This window comes from Cydia splendana, chromosome 1 (assembly GCF_910591565.1).
Source record: "Cydia splendana chromosome 1, ilCydSple1.2, whole genome shotgun sequence".
NCBI lineage: Eukaryota > Metazoa > Arthropoda > Insecta > Lepidoptera > Tortricidae > Cydia > Cydia splendana.
The window spans coordinates 27,619,147-27,647,010 of record NC_085960.1 but is presented as its reverse complement, the minus strand read 5'-3'; the positions used below and the strand labels follow the sequence as shown (position 1 = coordinate 27,647,010).

Sequence of the window (27,864 nt, the reverse complement as noted above, 5' to 3'; positions counted from 1 at the left end):
TCTTTAATTTTGCGTCGGGGGATAAAAAGCAAATAAAAAGAACGCGAGTGGTAAAACAAAATAGCCATCGAGTAAGGTTATTAAAATTTATTGTAAATCAGTCGCAATAATCATTCAGTACATTAACATAAGAACAGCACACATTTCCGCTTAAATAACGCATTTACAATACATTTAAATACAATCATTTAGGACAAAGGTACACGTTTTAAGAATTCAACAACGCCAATTCTTTGATATACAAAAGATGTTGGTGTCTCATGACAATGGCACAGTTTTCTTGTATAGTAAGATAATAAATTATGGTTAAGTTTTAATTTAAAAGGCGGAAATAATACATTAAATCATAAATTCATAAAATAAATAACCTGCACCAGAAGTACAAATAATCTATTGTAATTTCATTAGGTCGGGTCGACATGCACCTTTGCAAAGAAATTTGTAGATATTTATTAATTTTACATTATTTTCAGCTACCTATTTCCAAACAATAAATGATTAGAACACACAAATTAAATTACTCCAATAATTAATTTTTCAAAAGTTTGTTCGTGTTCAACTTAAATATTTATTAATTATTGCATTAGGTACGTGACACAAAATGAAATGTATTTGTACCTACAGTAAAGAAATAGACAGAATTGTTTATCAACGCAAATGTAACTTGCTATGTAACGACTGCTGACTATACAAAAAATACATTGTAGCTATCTAGAGATCATTATTAAAATACAACAAAATAAAATATAAAAGTAAAAAATAAGACATGGGACATCGGAGGCTACGCAAACGGAATGCAATAATATGTAATTGTAAGTATACCTAGTACAAAAAATAAAGTGATATAAAAATATCACCACGTGTCTGCAACACAGGATATTAAAAAAAAAGATTAAAAAATACACACAATACCAGGTGGTACCCAAAATTAATTGCAAATTTTACGGAGGCTCGCTTAATATATTTAATGTAATATATTTCACCACACCAGCTTGTAAAGGCTCTCTTTACTCTGGGAAAATGGATGAAAAAAATTTCATTTTATCCATTATTTCATTTATATTATTTTAATCTAGTTATTTTTCCTATTTACAAGATTACAATGTTAGAAAATACAATAATTAATAAATCTAATAAAAACAAATCCACATTATAATAATAAACTCATTGACATTATTATTAATTATCAAATGAAATCTATCATCATAATATCTATTATTTTGAGTTTCTTCTTTCTTCATGTTGGCTGGTAGAATTGACTTTTAAGTGACGACTTTGAATGATTTATATTTAATAACGTTAATTTGGATATGATTTGTAATATACATACAGTTAGTATTTGTCTCGTGTTGGTGTGGTGAAAAAAAAAATCATGCATTAAACCCTCGCAACGCTCAAGATTCCACTTATCGAACCACTCGCTACGCTTGTGGTTCAATTTAAGAATGTTTCGCTTAATAGGGGATCAATATTACCACGAGGGGTTAAACACTAACTTTGCCTCCGTATTTCCTAACTTTGCCGTTATTTTCTAATAGATTTATTGATTAACTTGCCTAGATCTGTAAGTTGCAGTCAAATGGACCGAACTATAACGGAACAATTATATGTTTACATATAATTATACGCACACGATAAATGTGATATTTTCGTGTACTCAACACTTACTAGCTATACCTGTGTAGGTAACAATATATATTATGAAAATTTACTTACTAATTAAGTTAGTGTTTTAACTATTGGGCGGGTATACATGTTCAAATAATAAAAATATAATAAATTCGATATCTAAGTACCTAAGTTAATTGTTCAATATGAATGATTAACCAAAAGAACACATTTTTTTCGCGCTTCTTTAAGTACGCAGACTAACAGACAGAAGCTAGCGCCTTGACAATACAGACGTGTTCAGGTAATTGTGAGCACCTTGGCGGCTATATCTGATGGCGACTGTACCAGAATTCACGTCCATGGGGAAAATATATCGTCAGGTGATAATCAAAACTCACTAATTAGAATTGCTACTACAAGTTAATAGCCATAGTGAACCATATTAACACATGAATAAGGGTGATTTTTGTTTAATTATTTTTTAGTAACTAGTGAGTTTTGGTTGTCACCTGACGATATATGAAATCATGCCATGGCCATGCAATGCATCATAAAGGCACGTTTCGACTAATTGCAGGATACGACACGTGACTATTAAAGGACTCATAGTCTGCCTCTTGAATCGTTGAAAGGTTTATAAGTAGTTTACCTAAATTCTGTGTAACATAGACCGTCAGTATTATCAGAAAGATCTATGACTATGACACAGCTCTGACTCTGATTTCTGACTTTTACTGTTTTAACATTTTGACTACTACAATCGGCAATAGCCGACCATAGTTTAAAATGTCCGTCCAATATACCATTAAGGTTCGTGTTATATAAATATAAAATAGCAATGGCAATTAAAAGGCTCCATATCAATGCGGCCAAGGTGCATTCGGACAAAATCTTGTTAAGATTGAGACCAAGAAAATAGTGACAGACCTATTCACGCGGTCTCTGTTCACCGGCACATCGCGCAGTTTAGATGCCGAGCCATACATACGGCCAGTGGAACCGGACTGGGGTTATCAAGTCAGATTTCCAATTTTACGATTCAGTTTTCTTTGAAAACGTTTTGTTTGGTATTGGAAAACTCGCTTAGGGTAGTATTCCATCTGTCCAATGTCATTGCGTCTCACTCTCTCACTAAGCAAAATGTGAGACGCAAATACACATTGGACAATAGTTATTTGTACAACAAGAGATCAAAGTTTGATATTTCTTCGAGTGCTTATTTTGAGTCCCGTGCAAGCGAAAGATTCTATAATAGATTCACGAGCGTAGCGAGTGAATCTAATTTAGAATCTTGAGCGTAGTAAGGGATTCAAAAGCGCACGAGATGTAAATAACTTTGATCTCGTGTAGTACACAAAATTTTTCACCCTAAGCAGTGAGAACATACCTAGAGGGACAGAGATAATAGAACCCAAGTATATCGAACTTGTATTAGACCCCGCATGTTGAAATGAAATTTGACTATAAAGGTCACTTGAATGTAATTTTGTCTCACTCAGTGAGCAAAATCGCATTTTGCTCACTGAGTGAGACAAAATGACTCAGTGAGCAAAATCGCATTTTGCTCACTGTTTTTAAGAAGCAAAGTACCCTTGTTCGAGCTGCTGAGGTGAAAAGAAATTGAACAGATCGAATACCACCCTTAGTAATTAATTTGGTTTTGGATCAATGTTTAGGACAAAGTTTTGAATTTGCTTCTCTATATTTCGTGATACGGTTAGCAGTCAAAGATCGGGCCTTGTCAAAGGCGCCAGGACGGCGGCACTCGCGGCGACAACGTGTCGGTGTTCACTCGATGGCGAGCTGGTCGAGCAGCAGCTCCGGCGGCGGCGGCAGGCCGGGCTGCAGCGTCACGGCCACGCCGCGGTTGAGCGACACGGCCGGGTAGAACGCGCCGCGGAGGCCCGTGAACGCGATCTCGCCCTGTAAACGGTCATTAGCTTTATCGAGTGGTTGTGGCTGTGCTTTCAAAACGGTCGTTAGTAACCTAAAGATCACAAAAGGAAGCGGATCCCTGACGCAGAATCTTTTGGAGAACAGAGACGCAATTTGAGCCAATCCAAAAATTTACATGATGATAAAGTAATAATCAAAATTAGAAATAATATAGTAAAATGATAGCCCGTTGGTGCGTGTGCGATTTATGAATCTCTCCGATTTTTTTCGTCAAAACGTGAAACATTTACATCAATGAGAATAAACGTGATTTTAACTGGAAAAAATGTATCACGCGCTAATTTCAACGATTGTGCGTCCAGGAACGTGAAGGTACTCATTCAGGTTCTTAATATGAACATGTGAAGCTACCAGCAGCACGTAGACCAGGTACGTTACCTGCGGGGTATCGTCGACGGTGAAGCGCAGCGTGCCCCTGCCGAGGTCGAGCAGCACGCCCACGGCGGCGCCGCGCGCCACGCCGCCGGCCGCGCGGCCGCCGTGCGCGCCGCCGTGCACGAACCACGAGCGCCGCGCGTCGATGTACATCGCCCAGCCTAGCGCGTCGCTTCCTAAACACCCAAATAGAACCGATTATCTAGAGATCAATACCATAAAAGATGATGACGATCCAAAAACATGATATCTGGATTATGATAAGCTCGATCGAAGACGATACGCAAACCTTCACTTACTCCTTAATCACACAAAAGAAAAATGTACAAATGGTCGCCTTAAAACCCAAAAGGCAACGTCTACCAGTCAAACTTTGGATCATATGGAGACGTGCCCAATAATAATGCAACAAAATACGAAATATCTGAATAATGCTTATACCGAAAAGCTCTCGAGACACATTCAAACTGCAGCAAAATACTTATTTTTTAGCATTTAAGGTCTCTGCCCACTACCACAGAATAAATAATAGTACTGCCGTACAGAAAGGAAACTTCCTACAAAACCGAAGTTTGACAGCGGTTCAGGGTCGAATCATGCTATCCCTTTCTAATATATGTCACTATCCCTTTCGGCTATTTAGGGTTGTCAAAATTCAAGTGATTATCTTATCTGTGGTCGTGCACGCAAAAGGAAGTCAAGTGGTGCCAACCCTAATAATTGCTCGGAGCAATGCTGAGCCGAGCGGAGCCGAGTTTGGCCGAAGTCAGGAGTTTCGCACCCCTGCCACTACACCGTATTATACCATGACCGTAGTAGGAACGTGTCACGCAAAAAAAAAATCTTTGTATTAAAAAAGTATGAGACTATGCCCACTAGCCCGTTCCGACACCGACCATACCCGTCGCGTGCCATGCACGGACCGTCAAAAATTGTCGGCGAGGATATTTTGCCGGTGCTGAAACGCTCCGTGCACGGCAGGCAACGTTGCCAGAACGGTGGGTGCAGGCGGCAAAACGGTGAGCATACGGTTTATAACCGCTTATGGTGACCGTTCTAAGCCCGTTATAAGCGCGTTGCCATATTTATTGCTCGCTCTTGCCAGTCTGATAACTATTCGCTTGCTCTTTCTGACGAGTCCTGCTCTTGCGAATAAAACGCGGGTACTAAGGGGATGAAACGCGGATGCTACGGCGATTATAGGCGGATGCTATGGGGATGATACGCGGTTCCTACGGGCATTAAACCCGTTATGTACGGACACGAAACAATGTGGACAAGGTGTAGTGGGCATAGTAGTCCGTATCGCATTAAATTCCGTGCCTGATACGTTCACAGCACGGTCATGGTATGATACGGTGTAGTGGGCGTTGAAGGCTTTAACACGAAAACGGGTCTAAGAAAAAAAGATTCCTTACCGAGCATCTTATCTTTAGCGACGTCGGCGCGCGCCACGCCGAAGGCGGGGTCGGCGTCGCCGTCGTAGTCGTCGAGCACGAGCCGCCAGTAGTGCACGCCGCGCGCCAGCGGCTGGTCGGCGAGCGCCACGCGCGGCTGCCAGCCCGCCGCGCGCGCCGCCAGCCCGTCCGCCGACAGCGTCAGCCCCTCGCCGGCCGCGCACCGCAGGTCCCATGTGAACCACGCCACTGCGGAATTTCACTTATATTTAATATCGCTGTGCGGAATTTGTGAAAACAAGGTAAAACGAACCGAGAATCAAATTTTAAATACAGATTAAACAAATAGGCCCCTGGGAGTTGAAGGTTAAACAAATCATCAATTCATTGCATCCAAGTGGAACGAACTGCGTTAGAGGTACTGTAAGAGCAACGCCACATTAACATTGAACGCAACCTTCCACAACAGACCCACTCTTTGGATTAATAATAATAATAATAAAAAAGTAAGCCAATAAGCCTGACATCGTGCTGATAGACCGATCGCAGCGCCGGGCCGTGCTCGCCGACGTCACCATCCCCCATGATGAGAATCTCGTGAAGGCCGAGAAGGACAAGTCCAGCAAGTACCTAGACTTAGCTCACGAGATTACCGCCATGTGGGATGTTGACTCGACGATCATTGTTCCGATAGTTGTGTCAGCGAACGGTCTCATAGCGAAGAGTCTCGACCATCACCTAGAGAGACTCTCGCTGGGTGGTTGGATCAAAGGTCAGATGCAGAAGGCGGTAATATTGGACACGGCGCGTATAGTACGTCGGTTCCTCACTCTGCGGCCCTGACCACCGGCAGCTTGGGCCAAGCCCCGCTGCCGGCGGCACCCTAGGTTAGGTTTTTTATAATGTGTTTATATGTATTTTTTATTGTTTTGTAAGTGTTTTTATATTTTACTTTTATATTCATATTATAACAAACCTAACGTAAGACGAAAAATAAATAAAGAGAATAAAAAAGTAAAATGACGCTGTCAACGTCAGTCGTGTTTTTGTAAAATCTCTTAAATTATTTTCTAGATTTTGTATTTACATGTTGCTTTCTACATTAATTTTACGAAAAATATAATCCAAGACTACTACATACTATTACGTATATATGTACGGGTTATCATAATCGACCATGGAAAATAATGTTCAACATGTACGACAAAACTCCCTAAGTGAACGAAAATGCAAACGAGAAGCAAAACACGAGCTCAACTAGCGTCTCCACGAAACGCACGCCCACCACCCCCGTCCGCATCATCCGTCTCCTCGCAATCGTCGTCGGGCGATGAATTCGCCACCGCGCCCGACACCAGCGAGTCGAGCGATGAGTGCGGGCCGCCGCCACCGCCGTCACGACCACCTGCGCGGCGCGGGCGGCCACCGCTGTCGGCACGCTTGGGGCCTGCGGGACATCCTGCCCCGCCCACGGCTCCCGCTGCCGGTGGTGTAGTGCGTCGCATGCGATGGTCTCAAACCATTAATGAGAACGTCATGCGCGCCTACTATGGGGCTACAGAGGGGGGAACCAACTTATGCGCGTACCGTGTCCGAATGCTTCCACTGTTTCAGGCCCTCGAACCGACCATCGACGTGACTGCGCAACGACTATCGGATCAGGTGCGAGTCATCCAGCGGCAAAAGCGGTTGGATGACTCGACACTTGATCGGCTTCGCCTGGAGGCTCTCTCTGCTCGCGCAGCTTCTACCTCGGCGCGGGATCCGCCCGCCACGTCGCCGGATCCGGTGCCGGCACCCGACCAGGCACCGGGGGCGCCGCGGGTAGATCTCAGTGCCGACGAGGAGGAGTTCGCGCAGAGTGTGGGTAGTACAGCCAATGAGCAACTGAGGAGGACTCTGGACGAGGCGATTACGCGGTACCGCTCCACACCCGATACTAGGCCACGATTACCACGTTTGCCTATGAATAGACACAATCTAGCGCTAATGGGAGCCCTAAACGCTTTACTAGAGCCATATTTGCGGACTAGTAAAGATTTAGATGATACGCACGCGATCATGTATTGCGGAGCCATCGCGGCGTGCCGTGTTGCACGAGTCAAGTTTCCGGACTCTGAACGTGCACCTAGGACCGCCGGAGGTGCCCCCGCATGGCAAATACGGATCGAGCGACGTATCAGCTCTTTTAGGACTCTTATCGCAAAGCTGATCTGCTTCAGGGGGGGGCAACAATCGCCCCCGAGTAATGCGCTTTGTAAACCAGGCATTCGTGGGGACGGATATCAGGCCCCGCGACTACATGGCCAACGTTACGGAGCGCATCGACTTTCTAAAGCAGAAAGTCTATGCATGGGCAAACCGTATTCGCCGCTACAGAGAGCGTGTGGACCGATTCCAGCAGAATCGTCTTTTCCAGAGTGACCAAAGGAAGATGTACCGAAGGTGGGAGGAAACCAACCTTCGTGCATCCGACTCGCGGCCACCGGATGCTACTGTCATGAATGACTTCTGGCGTAGCATCTGGTCGGTGCCTGTCGGACACACCGAGGGGAGTTGGATGAGTGTTGTCGAGCGTGAGTGCGAGTCCATTGAACCTATGGGGGCAGTCACCATCAGCCCCGATGACGTAAGTTGTGCCATCCGCACGGCCCAGAACTGGAAAAGTCCTGGGCCGGATGGATTGCACAACTTCTGGCTAAAATGGTTCCGATGCTCGCACTCCTACTTAGCAGCACAATTTCAACAAGCCCTCGAACTTGGTTCTCTCCCACCTTCCTTAACAACTGGTGTCACCTTCCTGCTCTATAAGTCCGGTAGTACCACGGAAGCGAAGAACTACAGACCCATCACATGCTTGCCTACACTCTACAAGCTCCTTACATCCATTTTGAGAGCAAAAATCAACGCGCACATTGTCGCAAACAATATTTTGGCCTCTGCTCAAAATGGATGTAGGGTTGGGTCCCGTGGTACTAAAGAGCTCCTCCTCATAGACATGACCATCTGCCAACAAATCCGGCGGACCAGGGGGGCCCTCTCAGCCGCTTGGATTGACTACAAGAAGGCCTATGATTCGGTGCCTCATTCATGGCTGGGGAGGGTCTTAGAGCTGTACAAAGTTGATGCAGCTTTGAGAGCCTTCCTAAGCGCGTGTATGGGGCAGTGGACCACAGTCCTTCGTCAACCAGGAGGCGGGGATGACCGACCTGGCCCACAGGATTTTATAAGGATTGAGCGAGGAATATTTCAGGGCGACAGTCTGAGTCCGCTATGGTTCTGCCTAGCTCTGAACCCCCTCAGCACCTTGCTGAAGGATTTGGGACTAGTTTGCCGGCTTCGGAGAGAGGGTGAAGTTATTTCTCACCTTCTGTACATGGATGACCTCAAATTATTTGCACCAAATACCCAAGGCTTGTTGGAGCTACTGAAAACCACCGAAGTCTTCAGTAGTGCCATCAACATGGAGTTTGGTGTCGATAAATGTGCGGTTATGCATGTACAGCAGGGGAAGGTTGTAAATCCAACAAATTTACAACTTTCTGAGACAATGTCTTTCAGGTCTATCTCTGAATCAGAGACCTATAAATACCTTGGTATGTCACAGTCGTTGGGTATTGAGGACGAGGGTATTAGACGGTCGGTGAAGGAGCGCTTTTTCAGTCGGCTCACAAAAGTCCTTAACAGTCTTTTGTCAGGAGGCAACAAAGTGCGCGCCTTCAACGCCTGGGTAATGCCTCTTCTCACATACTCCTTTGGCATACTAAGGTGGACTCAGACCGAGCTGGACGCCCTGGATCGGAGGGTCCGGTCACTGCTCACCACACATCGCATGCTACACCCACGCTCGTCAGTTATGAGATTGTACATCCCACGGAAGTGTGGAGGCCGAGGCTTCCTAAACGCCAAGGATCTCCACAACCGCGAGGTGTACAATCTCAGGAATTATTTCCTTAACAACGAGTGTGGGATGCATCGTGATGTGGTGGCAGTAGACAGGAACCTCACGCCGCTCTCCTTGGCAAATGAGAACTGGCGCAAACCTGTGGTACTAAGTACTGCGGATCGCAAGGCGGCATGGGAGAGTAAGGCGCTACACGGGCGGTTCTACAAGGCCCTCACGGGACCCGATGTGGACCTGCTCGCGTCGGTGAACTGGTTACGATTCGGGGACCTCTTCGGAGAAACCGAGGGTTTTGCCTGTGCAATTGCGGACGAAGTGATGATGACGAACAACTATCGGAAATATATCCTGAAGGACGGTACGGTCGACATTTGTCGGGCATGCCGCCGTCCCGGAGAGTCACTCAGGCATATCATTTCCGGTTGTTCTCATCTTGCTAACGGTGAGTACTTGCACAGACATAATCTCGTAGCCAGGATTATTCACCAGCAACTTGCTCTTCTATACGGCCTTGTGGACCGCGAAGTACCGTACTACAAGTACTTACCTGCGCCTGTTCTCGAGAATGGTCGTGCCACGCTCTATTGGGATCGATCTATCATCACCGACAGGACTATTGTCGCCAATAAGCCTGACATCGTGCTGATAGACCGATCGCAGCGCCGGGCCGTGCTCGCCGACGTCACCATCCCCCATGATGAGAATCTCGTGAAGGCCGAGAAGGACAAGTCCAGCAAGTACCTAGACTTAGCTCACGAGATTACCGCCATGTGGGATGTTGACTCGACGATCATTGTTCCGATAGTTGTGTCAGCGAACGGTCTCATAGCGAAGAGTCTCGACCATCACCTAGAGAGACTCTCGCTGGGTGGTTGGATCAAGGGTCAGATGCAGAAGGCGGTAATATTGGACACGGCGCGTATAGTACGTCGGTTCCTCACTCTGCGGCCCTGACCACCGGCAGCTTGGGCCAAGCCCCGCTGCCGGCGGCACCCTAGGTTAGGTTTTTTATAATGTGTTTATATGTATTTTTTATTGTTTTGTAAGTGTTTTTATATTTTACTTTTATATTCATATTATAACAAACCTAACTTAAGACGAAAAATAAATAAAGAGAATAATAATAAAAAAAAAAAAAAAAAAAAACCGCTGACACTGACAGACGTCCTTTTACATTTCTTTTCATATAATATATTTTTACATGTGGTTTTTGCCCTAAAAGACTGATAATTTACTCATGTGTGAACCCAGTTTTTAGTGAATCATGCGGACAATTGATATAATTGACTATAAATACCGCGACCATGGGTTGCAGTCGCATTAATACCATGTTGACATTTGTCATACACCACCGGCAAAACCACGAACGAAATTAGAAATGATTACTAGGAGTCGAGCTAAAGCGGTAACGACAAGCGCACGCCCACCACCCCCGCCCGCCTCGTCCACTTCCTCGTCCACATCGTCGTCAGGCGACGAGTTCGCAACGGCGCCTGACACAGACGGGTCCAGTGACGAGAGCGGGCCGCCGCCGCCGCCGCCACGACCACCTGCGCGACGAGGGCGGCCACCGCTGCCGGCACGCTTGGGGCCTGCGGGACATCCTGCCCCGCCCACGGCTCCCGCTACCGGTGGTATAGTGCGACGCATGAGATGGACTCGAGATATGAACGAGAATGTCATGCGCGCCTATTATGGGGCTACAGAGGGGGGAACACAGCTGTCCGCCTACCGTTCGAGAATACTGCCTCTGTTTCAGACTCTTGAACCCACCATCACCGTGTCGGAGCAGCGATTATCGGATCAGGTGCGCGTTATTCAGCGGCTAAAGCGCTTGGATGACGCGACACTTGATCGGCTTCGCCAGGAGGCTCTCTCTGCTCGCGCGGACTCCATCTCGGTGCGGGATCTGCCCGCCACGTCGCCGGATCCGGTGCCCGCACCCGACCTGGCACCGGGGGCGCCACGGGTTGATTTCTGTACCGACGAGGGGGACTTCGTGAGTCAGAATGTGAGTACAACTGCTAATGAGCAACTGAGGAGGACTTTGGAAGAGGTGATTACGCAATATCGCGCCACAACTAACTCTAGGCCACGATTACCACGTCTGCCTATGAATAGACGCAATCTAGCGCTAATGGGAGCCCTAAACGCTTTACTAGAGCCACATTTACGGACTAGTAAAGATTTAGATGATACGCACTCGATCTTGTACTGCGGAGCCATCGCGGCGTGCCGTGTTGCTCGCGTCAAGTTCCCGGACGCTGAACGTGCACCTAGGACCGTCGGAGGTGTCCCTGCATGGCAAGCGCGGATCGAGCGACGTATCAGCTCGTTTAGGACTCTCATCGCAAAGCTAATCTGCTTCAGGGGGGGCAACAATCGCCCCCGAGTAATGCGCTTTGTGAATCAGGCGTTCGCGGGGACGGATATCAGGCCCCGCGACTACATGGCCAATGTCACAGAGCGCATCGACTTTCTAAAGCAGAAAGTCTATGCATGGGCAAACCGTATTCGCCGTTACAGAGAGCGTGTGGATCGATTCCAGCAGAATCGCCTTTTTCAAAGTGACCAAAGGAAGGTGTACCGAAGGTGGGAGGAAACCAACCTTCGTACGCCCGACACGCGGCCGCCGGATGCTACTGCCATGACTGACTTCTGGCGTAGCATCTGGTCGATGCCTGTTGGACATACCGAGGGGGGTTGGATGAGTGTTGTCGAGCGTGAGTGCGAGTTCATCGAACCTATGGGGGCAGTCACCATCAGCCCGGATGACATCAGTTGTGCCATCCGCACGGCCCAGAATTGGAAAAGTCCTGGACCGGATGGATTGCACAACTTCTGGCTAAAGTGGTTCCGATGCTCGCACTCGCGCTTGGCAGCACAATTCCAACAAGCCCTCGAGCTTGGTTCTCTCCCACCTTCCTTAACAACTGGTGTCACCTACCTGCTCTATAAGTCCGGTAGTACCACGGAAGCGAAAAACTACAGACCCATCACATGCTTGCCTACACTCTACAAGCTCCTTACATCCATTTTGAGAGCAAAAATCAACGCGCACATTGTCGCAAACAATATTCTGGCTTCCGCTCAAAATGGATGTAGGGTTGGGTCCCGTGGTACTAAAGAGCTCCTCCTCATAGACATGACCATCTGCCAACAAATCCGGCGGAACAGGGGGGCCCTCTCAGCCGCTTGGATTGACTACAAGAAGGCCTATGATTCGGTGCCTCATTCATGGTTGGGGAGGGTCTTAGAGTTGTATAAAGTTGATGCAGCTTTGAGAGCCTTCCTAAGCGCGTGTATGAGGCAGTGGACCACAGTCCTTCGTCAACCAGGAGGCGGGGATGACCCCCCTGACCCGCAGGATTTTATAAGGATTGAGCGAGGAATATTTCAGGGTGACAGTCTGAGTCCCCTATGGTTCTGCCTAGCTCTCAATCCCCTCAGTACCCTGCTGAAGGATTTGGGACTAGGTTGCCGGCTTCGGAGAGAGGGTGAAATCATTTCTCACCTTCTGTACATGGATGACCTCAAATTATTTGCACCAAATAGCCAAGACTTGTCGGAGCTACTGAAAACCACCGAAGGTTTCAGTAGTGCCATCAACATGGAGTTTGGTGTCGATAAATGTGCGGTTATGCATGTACAGCGGGGGAGGGTTGTAAATTCAACAAATTTACAACTCTCTGAGACAATGTCTTTCAGATCTATCTCTGAATCAGAAACCTATAAATACCTTGGCATGTCACAGTCGTTGGGTATTGAGGACGAGGGTATTAGACGGTCGGTGAAGGAGCGCTTTTTCAGTCGGCTCACAAAAGTCCTTAACAGTCTTTTGTCAGGAGGCAACAAAGTGCGCGCCTTCAACGCCTGGGTAATGCCCCTGCTCACATACTCCTTTGGCATACTAAGGTGGACTCAGACCGAGCTGGACGCCCTGGATCGGAGGGTCCGGTCACTGCTCACCACACATCGCATGCTATACCCACGCTCGTCAGTTATGAGATTGTACATCCCACGGAAGTGTGGAGGCCGAGGCTTCCTAAACGCCAAGGATCTCCACAACCGCGAGGTGTACAATCTCAGGAATTATTTCCTTAACAACGAGTGTGGGATGCATCGTGATGTGGTGGCAGTAGACAGGAACCTCACGCCGCTCTCCTTGGCAAACGAGAACTGGCGCAAACCTGTGGTACTAAGTACTGCGGATCGCAAGGCGGCATGGGAGAGTAAGGTGCTACATAGGCGGTTCTACAAGGCCCTCACGGGACCCGATGTGGACCTGCTCGCGTCGGTGAACTGGTTACGATTCGGGGACCTCTTCGGAGAAACCGAGGGTTTTGCCTGTGCAATTGCGGACGAAGTGATGATGACGAACAACTATCGGAAATATATCCTGAAGGACGGTACGGTCGACATTTGTCGGGCATGCCGCCGTCCCGGAGAGTCACTCAGGCATATCATTTCCGGTTGTTCTCATCTTGCTAACGGCGAGTACTTGCACAGACATAATCTCGTAGCCAGAATTATTCACCAGCAACTTGCTCTTCTATATGGCCTTGTGGACCGCGAAGTACCGTACTACAAGTACTTACCTGCGCCTGTTCTCGAGAATGGTCGTGCCACGCTCTATTGGGATCGATCTATCATCACAGACAGGACTATTGTAGCCAATAAGCCTGACATTGTGATAATAGATCGATCGCAACGTCGGGCCGTGCTCGTTGACATCACCATCCCCCATGATGAGAATCTCGTGAAGGCCGAGAAGGACAAGTCCAGTAAGTACCTAGACTTGGCTCACGAGATAACCACCATGTGGGATGTTGATTCGACGATCATTGTCCCGATAGTCGTTTCAGTGAACGGTCTAATAGCGAAGAGTCTCGACCAACATCTTGAGAGACTCTCGCTAGGTGGTTGGATCAAGGGTCAGATGCAGAAGGCGGTGATCTTGGACACGGCGCGGATAGTCCGCCGGTTCCTCTCTCTGCAGCCCTGACCACCGGTAGCTTGGGCCTTGCCCCGCTGCTGGCGGCACCCTAGGTTAGGATTTTTATAATGTGTTTATATGTATTTTTTATCGTTTTGTAAGTGTTTTTATATTTTACTTTTATACTCACATTGTAAAACCCTAACCTAAGACCCTAATTGAATAAAGAGAATAATAATAATAAATAATTTCTTTATTCAGACAAATACAGTCCACATTTGTTAATCTGCTACTTATAAACTAGGTTAATTGTACTTACATAGGTACTTACATAGGTAAAACAGACTTGCTCTCGCGTTTAATCTATTTAAAATAACCATACCTATTTATAAACCTTACAAATCAGAATCAGAATGAAAAGGAAGAAGAATGATAATGCTAAAAAGGAAGTAGCTTATATACCTGATGAGGTCTGAAGGCCGATGACCTCGCTGTAAGGGCCCTCGCCAGCGCCGTTGAAGGCTTTAACTCGCGCGCTGTAGAGCGAGGCGTAGTGCAGCCCGTCCACCGTGCATATCGTCTCCCGTCCGCAGTACACCTCCTGCATCGTAACATTCATTAAGATGGTTAAAGAGTTGGTCGGCAAAGCTTAGGGACATTTCCATGGTATGAGTTTCTGTACTTTACGATAATCGATAGGCAAATGTAATTCCTTTAAGTTACGATATCTTACATAGTACATACGTCTAGTTTCCATGATGATATATTTTTCTAAGATGCGAGAAACTTTTATCGTGTAAATGTGGTGTAAATGGTAACTTGTATCGTGGTAATTACAAGGTATGGCGCGCTGCGCGAAACTTGCGACGGGAGTGAGGGTTATTGCGCGGAATAAAAAGGGTTACATAATTTTATTTAAATCACTCTGAAAAATTTTAATGTATGCAAGCTTCTAGGACCATTGCGCCGGCAAAGTTGTACTATCGCCAATGTCGCCGTATACTCCCCTATTTTATAACCGGTTTACATTCATAATGACAGATCATGAGGTCATCTCTATTATAATTTAACCCTTCAATTTGTAACAATTTGAATTTGAATCCGGCAAGCTGAACCTAATCGTTGCATTACACCTACATTTTTATTTACAGAACTTTGGAATTTGGTAACTTTTTTCACAATGTTACTTATTCCGTTTAGTTTAGGTCAAAACTTACAAGCAATCCAAATCCCGTGTTGAGCCTAAATTAAGCATACGTAGGTATTGGTCTCTACACTTGGCTTACACAAACACACTGCTAGTGCTGCTGTGTGTAGCACACACTACACTATTATGATGTATTATGTACATATACATATAGTGCACTCACCCGGAAGGGCCCGCCGCGGCCGTCGTCCAGCTCGAGCACGTAGCCGCGCACGGCGGACGGCGCGGGCGGCGCGCGCCACGCCAGCGTGCACGAGCAGCCGCGCGCCGCGCACGCCTCCACCGCCATCGTCGGCGCGCCCGGGGCTGCAACACGACACTTTATTAACCTTTTGAACGCCAACAACACCTAAAGCCGCCGTTTACACTTTAAAGTAAGGTTTACATTAGCTCGCTTGCGCCCGGGACCTTGGCGTGTCAGTAACGTTAATGGTTAAGTACAAGTAACCTAAATTGTTCAAAGGGTAAACGAATTTCTCTTACATGATACAAGACTTGGGTAAAAAAATCCTCCCAAGACCTAGGTTTATGAAGAGTCCAGAAGAGGAAAAACTATTTTAAGTTTTTCAGTAGGTACAGTAGCACACTTGCTTTTTAGGAAATACCTAGGCTTATTTTGAACCTCTCCAAATGTCTGAAATTAATAAAATATGGATACAGTATGTACTAAAGTAAAATTGACTCTCGTTTTCACCGGGGCGCTGTATAAGTTTATGATCATGATCATCCGAGTGATCATCCTATAGAATAACACGAGTTCTAAGCAAAGAGTTAATCATCGTATTTCTTATAAAAATCGACGCTTTGTATACGAGCACTGATCCAGAGTGACGATATGTTGCTCATCAAATTGCAAACATTAAATCATTCCAAAATTAACTGGTAGTGCATAATTCTTTTCCATCGTATTTTCACGGAAATGTACGACGTGTCTTGCTATTTCAGTCAGTCTCGGTACAAAAAATACTGAGGTTGACTGAAGACTGTAATATAATTAAACCCGCTACTCAAACTTTTGTCATAATATAAATATGACACTGATACTTGGATGCGCGGGCTGTAATATGAGATTAATTACGTATGTTGAGTGTGGCTGAAAGCCAGCCGCGGTTTATTTCGCGCTCATTTCTGAACTGAAATTGGATAAATAGGTCGAATTTACCCAATTTCAGATCACAAATGAGCACAAACCACAGGTATTCCTCTATAAATTGCAACAAGATCGTCCGTAATAAGATTTCTGGCTTTATTTATTTTCGATTTGAGGTGCGTTAAAATTAAAACTGAAACATAAAGAAATATTTATTTTAATTATGATTTCCATTTTAATGAAGTAGGAGAATATTGATTATTTTAATCGGAAACAATCCCTACTAATATTATAAATGCGATAATAACGGTCTGTCTGTTTTATTGTTACATCTTCAAGCCTAAACCGCTGAACCGATTTAGTCGTTAGATGATATTTGATGATATAAATAGTTTGAGGAAGGGCATAGGATAGTTTTTATCAATCATCATTATCTCACGCAGATGAAGTCGCGGGAGAAGCTAACTAGCTTTATTTATATAAATTTTAATCGGAACATACAAAATGTAAATCGCCATACCTGAGGATCCCATTTCCTTTTCGTCCGCTGCATTCCAAATGTGAGCATTAAAATAGCACAAAGTTATATTCGGCAACCGTTTTATGAACAGTTTGTTGTTAAAACGGGTTCATCTTATTTATAAACCAGATTACGGAGTTTCCTGTTAAACAACAGTTTGACGACTGTTTATAATCGTAGATACTAAACTTCGCCCACCAATAATTTCTCACACTCGCTGTGACTACTTGTGTCAGATATGCCTACTTACAGTACACTATAGGTACAACAAAAAGTATGCACCCCTGTTTTAAGCTTTTAAATTTACATGCTAAGGATATTATAAGTAGTGTCCGACCGAAGCCGGATTTTTTGCTGAAACTTAAACTGAAGATTCTGTTTTGACTTACTTTCAGCCGAACCCGAAACTTTTATAACTATGTGAAAAAAAAATTCGGTGGTCTTTCTTTGATATGAAACACTAATACAAAAACAGAGTACGTGCAAGTAGTATAAACAAACGCGCGCCAATTCACTTATCATTTATAGAATAAAAAATAAGTTCAAAAACTAAAGAGAGAATTTTTTTATGTATTTACAGAGATTCAGAGGATAGCCGTGGTCGTATACCTCATTACTTTTAAGTTTATAATCGTGGCATACAACCACGGCGATCCTCTGAATCTCTGTAAATATATAAAAAAATTCTTGCTTGATAATTTCAGATAAGAATTTTATCTTGTTTCATACTTTTTAGAGCGCGATTTGCAGTAGGCGGGTTTTAGTTTTTGAACTTATTTTTTATTTAATTAATTTTGGGGTCATGATTTCGTTACGAACTATTTGAAGTCACTTTATATTACTTTTGCAAGGGCGTCCTCAGTACAGAAATGCACGCAGAGCGCCGCCTATATCGGGCTACGCCCGACTCCTTTAGTATGAGGGCGCCGATGGCGGCCGTCTTTGGAACGCGTACGTCGGGCTCCACCCAACTCTTTTAGTATGAGGGCGCCGAAGGCGCCCGGCTTTGGAACGCGTACGTCGGGCTCCGCCCGACTCTTTTAGTATGAGAGCGCCGCAGACGCCCGGCTTTGGTACGCGTACGTCGGGTTACGCTCGACACTTTTAGTATGAGGGCGCTGAAGGCACCCGGCTTTGGAATGCGTACGTCGGGCTACGCCCGACTCTTTTAATATGAGGGCGCCGAAGGCGTCCGGCTTTGGAACGCGTACGTCGGGCTACGCCCGACTCTTTTAGTATGAACGCGCCGAAGGCGCCCGGCTTTGGAACGCGTACGTCAGGATACGCCCGACACTTTTAGTATGAGGGTGCCGAAGGCGCCCGGCTTTGGAACGCGTACATCGGGCTACGCTCGACACTTTTAGTGTGAGGGCGCCGAAGGCGCCCGGCTTCGGAACGCGTACGTAGGGCTACGCCCGACTCTTTTAGTATGGGGGCACCGAAGGCGCCCGGCTTTGGAACGCGTATGTCGAGCTACGCCCGACACTTTTAGTATGAGGGCGCCGAAGGCGCCCGGCTTTGGAACGCGTACGTCGGGCTCCGCCCGACTCTTTTAGTATGAGGGCGCCGAAGGCGCCCGGCTTTGGAACGCGTACGTCGGGCTACGCCCGACACTTTTAGTACAAGGGCGCCGGAGGCGCCCGGCTTCGGAACGCGTACATATCTTGTAAAAAAATTGACTGTTTCATACATTTTGGCTGATCAGGACTTATACCTTCTTCTTCCTCGCGTTATCCCGGCATTTTGCCACGGCTTATGGGAGCCTGGGGTCCGCTTGACAACTAATCCCATGATTTGACGTAGGCACTAGTTTTTACGAAAGCGACTGCCATCTGACCTTCCAACCCAGAGGGGAAACTAGGCCTTATTAGGATTAGTCCGGTTTCCTCACGATGTTTTCCTTCACCGAAAAGCGACTGGCAAATATCAAATGATATTTCGTACATAAGTTCCGAAAAACTCATTGGTACGAGCCGGGGTTCGAACCCGCGACCTCCGGATTGAAAGTCGCACGCTCTTACCGCTAGGCCACCAGCGCTTCAGGACTTATACCTATTCACGTTATAAAATGTTGCAGGACATTAAAAAAACACCATGTATAGCGGCCAAACAAATTTCTTTTGCAAAAACGTTCTTGTATCGCCGTTGTCGCTTAACACGCGGATATAATCCAGGGGCGCTACCGCGAAAACCGAAATTCGCAAATTGCGGGGTTCTGTCTCTTTTACTCCAATGAAGGCGTAATTAGAGTGACAGAGAAAAATGCCCGCAATTTGCTAACTTCGATTTTTGCGGTAGCCCCTCAGAGCGCTTGTAGATTCATAGTTCGAATTACCTAACCGATAAATTAATGTTTTATCTGGCGCATGCAAGCAAAGCCGGGTGCAAAAGCTAACAATATTTATATATTTGAAATGTGCTAATTGAGCTCTTTGAAATGATGTATAACACGTCATCATCACTTAATTTTATTTTTTTGGTTCGTGACTTTATGACCTCTAGAGGGCGCCGTGTTCATTTTTTTGTGCATCATATAGCCTATAACCAGCGGATGATTAACACGATTAGAATGACACGTCTTTTGTCAAATTTCAATGAGTACTTTAGAAGTTATGAGGGAACATACCGGTCAAAATCATAACCCTCCTTTTGCGTTGCCGTAGTCGGGTAAAAATAGCCGAACGCGATCTGATAGTGCAATGTTGTAAGTTTCGACGCGGCCGTATGGTTCGGCACTTTTTTGACCGAAACATGACTTTTATGCCGAAACCGAAAATTCGGTCGGACACTAATTATAATGTAATTTGTAATAATTACAAACCTGGTTCTCAACGCCCCAACGCAGGCTTCGTCAATGTAAACTAAGGGATGTTACTTTTCTCTGAAGCGGCTAGGTACATGCTGATGACGTAGACGGCGGTTGCCCCATCAACAACGCATGACAGGACTGGGCGTTAGTCACTCTCTCACACACACGGGGGGACTCACGGATGCACTCGACGAAGTTCATGGCGCGCACGGTGCGCAGCACGGGCTCGATGTCCAGCGTGAGCGCGGGCGGCTGCGGCGGGGGCTCCAGCGCCGCGCACAGGGTGCCGCTCGTCTCTTGCGCGCGCGCTGACAGGATGCTGCCCACCTGGTTACCATTATCGCTATATTAGGGGGCAGTTTTCCTAACTTTATCAGTGCTATCAAAAATATTATGGTAGTTATCCTTAGTGCTATGATGTCTCAACCAGGGCTCGGAACCGGTATTTTTAAAAAACCCCTAAATTGACCAATATTTTGAATTATTTTATGCTCTTTACGTAAAATTGAATCATATATTTGGCTAACAACTTTGTATTTTAAGATTGTCCAATTAAAAATGAAATAATAAACCAAAGAACGAAAAAGAACTTAATAATACCGGTATTTTTGTATGGAGCAAATACCGGTTTCCGACCCCTGGTCTCAACAAATATAAAGAGTTCCAAGCGAGGTATGGCGCGAGCCATCGAGTTGGCTCGCGAGCCAGCCCGGTATCCATTGTGCGCGGCTGCCGCGCGAGCCAATGTTCGATGGATTGCCGCGCGATATGGAGACGGGGCTTAATGATGTACGAAAATAGTCACGTGACGTTTGACGACTGTCATCTCGATTTACTTGGCTAAGCCCCCTGGTCTGCCTTAAGAAACACTTTTAAGATAATCATGACCGAACCTGAACACGTCACTGGAACACGTGATGGTATCATTTTGCTGCACTACATAAGCAAAACAAACCTCGGTTGTGGTTAACCTCGCCTTTTAAGTACCTACAGACATATCTATGTAATTGATATATGACTCACTTTGTCTACTTTTATTTGTCTAATCTAAACAAGAAATATTTGTTTAAGTACTTTTTCCAACATAACAAATACCTATCTAATAAATTATTAGTCAACAACATCTTATCTTATTGCTAGGTGAGTAATAGCATGCAAACAAAAGCAACTTCCATAAATATTGAATAAATGCAATAAATAATCACACATAATAAAAATACCCTATAGACTATAGAGTGATAAAGTATATTCAATACATTACATCCATATTAATTCGTAGCAAAGCTGGATGGCTCCATTGATTAGCCTGAATAATGTTTTGATATTAGATATCAGTGACACATATTGATAAACAATCGTTACGCTACACACGCGCCTTATGATATAAGACTATACATTTAGCTATGACTAGTATTCTAGGCTAATGTTTACTTTATCTGTTATGTAAAGATCTGTTAGAGAATTCCTTTATACTGATGACATAGCACGGCTTTGTAGCAAAGATGACCTACTTATTTCAGATACCTAACACATTATGATAAGCAGTATCCTTTATACTATTTTTAGTAATTTTAATTTTGTGTTTTATTTTTATTAATTTTTATGTAAATTTTCTATGGTTGTCACTTGCCTGTCACAAAAATATTGCCTGTCATTTACAAAGCATCCATGGGCGAATTTGGTACGTGCGTGGCGCTTACTTACCAAATTCGCGTAGTGGCACAGTTCATGTCTATTAATTCTGATATGATATACTCTACCTGTAGGAAGGCAGCATGGTCAGCCTCCTTAAGCGCCTCAATGGAGAAGTGCAGCAACGCCGTGGCCTCCCTGAGCTTGTGCGAGGCCTGCGCGGACCTGGCCCGCGCGTCGGCCGCGGCCTGTGCGCGGGTCGCCCTTGCTGCTCGGACCAACTCCTCACGCCGCTGTCCCAGAGTGCGGGACACCTCCGCGCATGCTTGTTCAATCTGCCGTTCTAGCTCAGAGCATGATTCCTACGAGACATATATGATATAATGCATTATACTATGTAATTCTTTAGCTAGGTCATGGTGTATGAACAAGTTTACATTGAGTGTATCAACAAAATATTGTCTCCATCTCCATATAATATAAGATCTATGATCTATGTTCCTTTTCCTTAGAAATATGTCTTCACTGTAATTTGTTTTTATGGTTCCGTGCCTCAAAAGGAAAAAAACGGAACCCTTGATCACTCGTGCATCTGTCTGTCTGTCCGTCTGTCACAGCCTATTTTCTCGGAAACTACTGGACCAATTAAGTTGAAGTTTGGTACACATATGTAAATTAGTGACCCAAAGACGGACATAACGAAAACAAATGAATTTTAAACATGGCGGCCTCTTTTGGGGGGGTAAATGAGAAAGTTAAAAAATAAAGTTTTTCAAACTATATTGTGTTATATATCAAATTAAATATAGGTTTTTTTATAATTTTAAAATAAAGAGGTTAGAAATTATTTATGAAAATAGCCAAAAAATAACCATTACCACCCCTTTATTTCCGCAAATACTGGGTCTAAAATTTCGAAAAAAATACACAAAATAGTTCTTTACCTATAGATGACAGGAAAACCTATTAGAAATGTGCAGTCAAGCGTGAGTCAGACTTAATGTACGGAACCCTTGGAACGCGAGTCCGACTGCACTTGGCCAGGTTTTTTATTGTGGCTTTGGTTCACAGATGAGTTCAACAATTGCTATGCATAAAGCTTTGACAAACAGGTTTAACAATTATATAAATTCATTTGGATGGGTACAAATAAACAAATTAAGTGAATTGTATTCTATGTTAAGGCTCATTTTAATTCCATTAAATCAGAGGCTTAATTGCACCCAGTCTAGTTATGAAACCAATCTAATAAGAATTTATCACCACACCAGCTCACTCATATTAGAATGAGCCTGAATGAGGGGTTAAACAACAATTATTCTTCCTTGTAAAATTAATAACTGTAGTCCATAATAGACATAAATGTATATGTAATATAAGGTTTATAAAAATACCCATAATTATTTATGATAGAAATTCTTTTTTGTTAGACAAGTTTGGTTTACAATTATGATATTATTTAAATGCTTGAATACCTAGAGTCTGAACAATTGCGAGGAAATACATAAGACTAACTTAAACCATGGATAACTGTAGAATACTTACACCTACTTGTTCACTTGAGCCTTTTACTACTTGGATATATTCAGTCATAGCCTTGGCCTTTTCTGAAAGCTGTTGCAATGCTTGTGAGAGTTCAGTCTGCAAAGAAAAAAACCAGTTATAGGATATGAAGTAAAGGTACTGAACAACATACAGCATAAAAAGAATGGTAAATTCAATATAATGTAGATTACCTTATGTGCTCTAGCAGCACTTGATAGGGGTTGAGTGACATGTGAAGAGTGCCTTTCAGCCACACACCGCTGGCACACAGGGACTAGACAGCTGTTGCAGTACAGCACCGGTGGTAAGCCATGGTCAGAGCATGTTGTGCCCAGAGTCCTCAGCTCATGTTGAGCAAGTGGGCCGCGGGTGGGATGCCATGCATCCCTGCAGCTAGCGCAATACCGGACCGAGCACTGTTCACACCGTACAACCGCCGCCCGGCGCTCCCCCTCGCACATCTGACAGGCCTCCTCAGCCGGCGGAGCTCCGGCCACGCCACCGAAACGCTCAACAATAGTTCGCATAACGCGAAACGGCGGAAGGCCTTCAGCTCCATTGTCATCTAGGAACACTTGCTTGTTGCATGTAGGGCATGTTAAAGTGAATGCGGCGCTCTGGTATGCAGCGGCGGCGGGCGTACCCGCGAAGCTATTAGGCCGGGAGCCGCAGACCACACCGCTGTCCGTCTCACTCGACACCGACGCCTTGTCCGCCTCCTGATAGTCAGTCGATGAGGCACCGTCATTCTCATGTACCGGACTTTGCAGATTCACCCCACATAAACGACAAAGAGCATGCCCGCAGGGCAGGAGCACTGGTTCTCGGTAAAATTCCTTACAAACGAAGCACCGTAATTCTTCTTCCATTATTAGGCCTAGTACAAAACGTGTTTCCTGAGCACTGCACCCATCAAATTCCGTTTATTATTGGTTTGTTAACGAATTGCTTATTATTTTTTCTAGTGTTGCAAAATAGTAGTAATAAAAACCAGGGTCACTGGTAAATGCCGCGGCCCTCATGGACGTGATCATGTTGCACAAAACTTTCTGTTCTTTAATACCTATCTATCAATACGTGTAGATTAAGTAACTAGTATGCTGTAAGTACTAAGTCAAACTCTTCTTTCGTCTATTTTGTTATAATCAATTGTTACACTTGTTATGAACTAAATACTTTTATAAAAATAAACAATGGTTACAACATCCATAGCCCAAATATAAGTCGTTGAATGACTTGACTGACTGGACTGAACTGAACTGAACTAAACTTTGTAGACGGTTTGTAGGGATGAGAATTGAATGGAAAGAACGAAATGAGGGCTTTGTTGAATGTGTAAAAATAGAGTTTTGTTGTCTGTGAATAATGGAATCTACAGACGATTCAACTTTTCCATTTAACAACCCATAGGAACAAGGATAAAGCTATCTATCGCGTATATTGCTATCTCACACTGACACGCTATGGCACATTGGCATGTTTTTTTTGGGTGTTTGTTGTGAACCATTATTGTTGTTTTGACAATTTTGACACTGACGTTTGAAGGAGTTGCGGTTTGATAAAATTACAATTTATGTTTTCACTACTTTTCACTTGTTATACGGTAACTGTATGACGTATTTCATTAGTTAAAATATACCTTACTTTGAAGAATTAATTGTTTAGTTAAATGGTATTGCAACCACTGTAAAAAGTAATAGGATTTCAACAACTTCAAAACCAGCAACAATGGAAGCCCTATCATCAGATGATAGTTGCGATTCCGAAATGAAGAATATGAAAAGTCAGCTAACCGGTAATCATCTCTCCATTTTTTGCTAAATAATTATAAAGTAGGACTATTCTTGCTACCTCAGAAGTACGTTGGTATTGTCTGACGGGTTGTTTCGAACATACTATAAAGCCTATGACATACATTGTATACAAAAATCGAATACCTATTACACAAATTATTTTCTAAGTGAAAAAAAAATAGCGTTGACTTTCATTGCTAATCTATTATGACTTTTTTTGTGTAACTAAACATTCCAAAAACGAAACAACTGATTTTGTGTATCAGGAGGTTGAAACAAATTTTCTATTGACAATGACAACTTTGAAATTAATAAGTCATTTTATTTTTGCAGAGTTTGGATTAGAGGATGAAAACCTAAGCAAAGAAGAAATGAGTGATTTATTGAAAGCTTTGAAAAATTCTAAATCAACTGCTGTGGAGGACGAAATCTCTCGACAAAAGGTATTTTTTAACATGTTATGACAACGGCAAACAAGCACGGTCCACCTCACATTAAGCTAACACTGTCAATCAATCAATCATTTATTTCAGACATAAGCCCATATCATTTCTGTGTTGCACAGCTGTTGCCTACCCTGAATTCATAAATAAGCAATGATTTATTGTGTCTTCTTACTTACAATCAGAGAGATCAACTCTAGCAATCTTACTTACAATCAGAAACAACAACTAGTTGCTACACTGCAACTTGATCAATTTAATTGTCTCCAAAAATATTTTTCTACTGATAAACTCCACTTCAATTCCCTGTTAGGAGAAGCAGTACTAATCATTCTGAATGCCAGTTATATAGATGGTCAAGCAAATCTTGTCAGTAGAAAAAGGCGCGAAATTCAAATTTTCTATGAGACAATATCCCTTCGCGCCTACATTTTTCAAATTTGCCGCCTTTTTCTACTGACAAGATCTGCTTGACCAACTATAGTTGCATTTATTTAGTAAATATTTTTGTCATAGGTATTTAATTACCAACATAATTGACCATTAACTGGTTAAAAAAAGGTTAGTTTTATAAGTGTACTACTGGTTTATCATTGGCCACTTTACTCTACTTGTATACTTACAGGATGATGTGATGGAATGTGATGCGGCACCTAGGAAGCAGATGAAGAGGAGGTATTTAAATGTAAAGGACAGAAGAATGCCGTGGAGTGTGTTACCCAGCAACATCACGCAGGCTGAGAAGGCGCAGGCCCTGGCTGTTTACATCAAAATGATGTCCATAAACAACTACCGCCAAGCTAGACTATCTGCTAATTTTACTGTGTGGCCTCCTCCGATTCAGATTGTGGAGGAAACCACCAGAGTTCAGCCTGTACGGTCAACAAGGAGCGGACGCTCTGTGCCTGTCTACGCAGGCTTTGATGATGACTCTTCCGATTTAGATTTTGTTATCACTAAGACTAAAAAGAGAAAGATCTCAAACAGTGATACAAATGATAAAGATGGAGTATATTCAAATAAAGTGATTAGTTTAAAACGGAAACCTTCCAAAGATGAGAACATGAGACCAGTAAAAGAGCAGAAAATGAATGCGGTCCAAGAGTGCAATAATGAAACTGTTGCAGTGAATAGTTTAAAACCTAAAAAGGAACTTTTCACTTTAATTGAAGACTGAACTTGCAACTTTGGTCCCTCAATATAGTTATTACTAGTTGCTACTAATTAATTTACTCAATTGTTGTGTGGTGCATAAAGACATACAATACCAATAAGTTATTATTTAAATTAGCTTATAATATAAAGAACTTATACTAGTTTGCGAAAATAAAAGTTCGATATTTGGTAAATGCTTTGTTATTCATAATACTGTTGCACAGGCCCTGGCGCAACAATCGCGGAGCGTGATGGTACTAGGTACTCCGTTTTACCTCAGTAGGTACCTATACTTCGTTTATTTTGCGTTAGAAATAAGGTAGATTAACAATCATGACGTGTCTTTTATTATAAAACGCTTTTTAATAAAGTCAGTAACTATTACCTAAAAGTTAAAAGCAAAATAATCTAAATGATTATGATTTATAATTGTTGCATATTTGCCGTGAATTATTTTTTTAAACAGTTTTTCAATAAAAAAACACGTCAAGATCGCTTACTTACCTAATTCTAATATTATTGTAACGAAGTAGGTAGGTAAATACCTACTTATAGTTCTTCGTTTTAATTTTACTAAAGAGAAACAAAGGAATCTTTGAAATAAATAGGTATATTTATAAAAAAATACTAAAATAAAAGTAGAAATACTTAAGTTGCGTTTTCATTATCATCGAACAATTTAATCCATGCGGACCTTGAGCGGGGTTAAGTGTATTCTAATCGAGCTATTTTAAAATATAGCATTACTTACTATACTATATTGTTACTTTATACCTACTTTTTGCAATATCACCAGGGGTCATAAAACAAAATAGAATATATCTTTTACAATATTACTAATATGACTAATAACACTTTTTATAATTTTTTAGTTCCCACCATAGATATTGTGTAGTACCTACATTAAATTATACATTTAAATATATTATTGTATAAAGTACTTACATTAAATTCTTATTTGAACGCAGTAAGTATTTTTTTTAATAAAAATATGAACAGGCATTATACCTCTAATAGAGTCGGACTAAGAAAAGTCTGCAGCGGATTTGATAGCCCACGCAGTGCAAGTGTTATTTATACGTAATAATTTCATAAAAGATTGACGTTTAAAATAACACTTGCACTGCGTGGGCTATCAAGTCCGCTGCAGGCTTTTCTTGGTCTGACTCTACCTATATTTGTGAATAAATGCTCCTAATTGAACATTATATGTAGTACTTATAGTAAAGTGTCATTCTATGGAACTTGCTATAGTTCGTTTTTTTTAGCATTAGAAAGAACTTCAAAGAAGGTAAGCGGTCTTGACATGTATTTTAATTGAAAAACGCTTTATGAAAATCAGTAACTATTACTATTACTTATGAAAGCAGAAGACTATAAATGATCGTATTAGATTCATAATTGTTACATGTTTGCCGTAGGGTGTATTCGGGTATTACCGAATGTCGGATAATTCCGAAATTCAGATGAAAATCACCCTTAATTCCATCA

The 27,864-nt window shown here is 43.4% G+C and overlaps 2 protein-coding genes and 1 long non-coding RNA gene across 3 annotated transcripts in view; 2 read left to right on the top strand and 1 right to left on the bottom strand.

Annotated features, from left to right (window-relative positions):
• Nucleotides 1-27,864, top strand: part of LOC134798037 (uncharacterized) — a 189,855-nt gene that overhangs the window by 97,965 nt on the left and 64,026 nt on the right. The window lies entirely within an intron of this gene.
• Nucleotides 73-24,212, bottom strand: LOC134797173 (E3 ubiquitin-protein ligase TRIM9). The gene is made up of 11 exons (XM_063769432.1): nt 23,174-24,212; nt 22,983-23,078; nt 21,566-21,799; nt 19,985-20,132; nt 16,997-17,023; nt 15,550-15,692; nt 14,642-14,780; nt 5,361-5,588; nt 3,946-4,118; nt 3,145-3,534; nt 73-3,105 (listed from the first exon to the last, which is right to left on the bottom strand). Exons 1-10 carry the CDS (start codon nt 23,849-23,851, stop codon nt 3,400-3,402), a joined length of 2,001 nt encoding a protein of 666 aa, XP_063625502.1. The 5' UTR covers nt 23,852-24,212; the 3' UTR covers nt 73-3,105; nt 3,145-3,399.
• On the top strand, nt 24,489-26,567 carry LOC134802668 (uncharacterized). Its single transcript, XM_063775338.1, has 3 exons — nt 24,489-24,777; nt 25,109-25,218; nt 25,844-26,567. Exons 1-3 carry the CDS (start codon nt 24,711-24,713, stop codon nt 26,393-26,395), a joined length of 729 nt encoding a protein of 242 aa, XP_063631408.1. The 5' UTR covers nt 24,489-24,710; the 3' UTR covers nt 26,396-26,567.

Excerpts from the sequence above, each read along its gene's own strand:
- LOC134802668 (XM_063775338.1), top strand. The coding sequence starts at position 24,711 with ATGGAAGCCCTATCATCAGATGATAGTTGCGATTCCGAAATGAAGAAT. Across the intron at positions 24,778-25,108 it reads TATGAAAAGTCAGCTAACCG|AGTTTGGATTAGAGGATGAA; the intron begins GTAATCATCTCT and ends TTATTTTTGCAG. Across the intron at positions 25,219-25,843 it reads ACGAAATCTCTCGACAAAAG|GATGATGTGATGGAATGTGA; the intron begins GTATTTTTTAAC and ends GTATACTTACAG.
- LOC134797173 (XM_063769432.1), bottom strand. The coding sequence starts at position 23,851 with ATGGAAGAAGAATTACGGTGCTTCGTTTGTAAGGAATTTTACCGAGAA. Across the intron at positions 21,800-22,982 it reads GCTCAAGTGAACAAGTAGGT|GAATCATGCTCTGAGCTAGA; the intron begins GTAAGTATTCTA and ends TATGTCTCGTAG. Across the intron at positions 14,781-15,549 it reads GCCGCGGCGGGCCCTTCCGG|GAGGTGTACTGCGGACGGGA; the intron begins GTGAGTGCACTA and ends GTTACGATGCAG.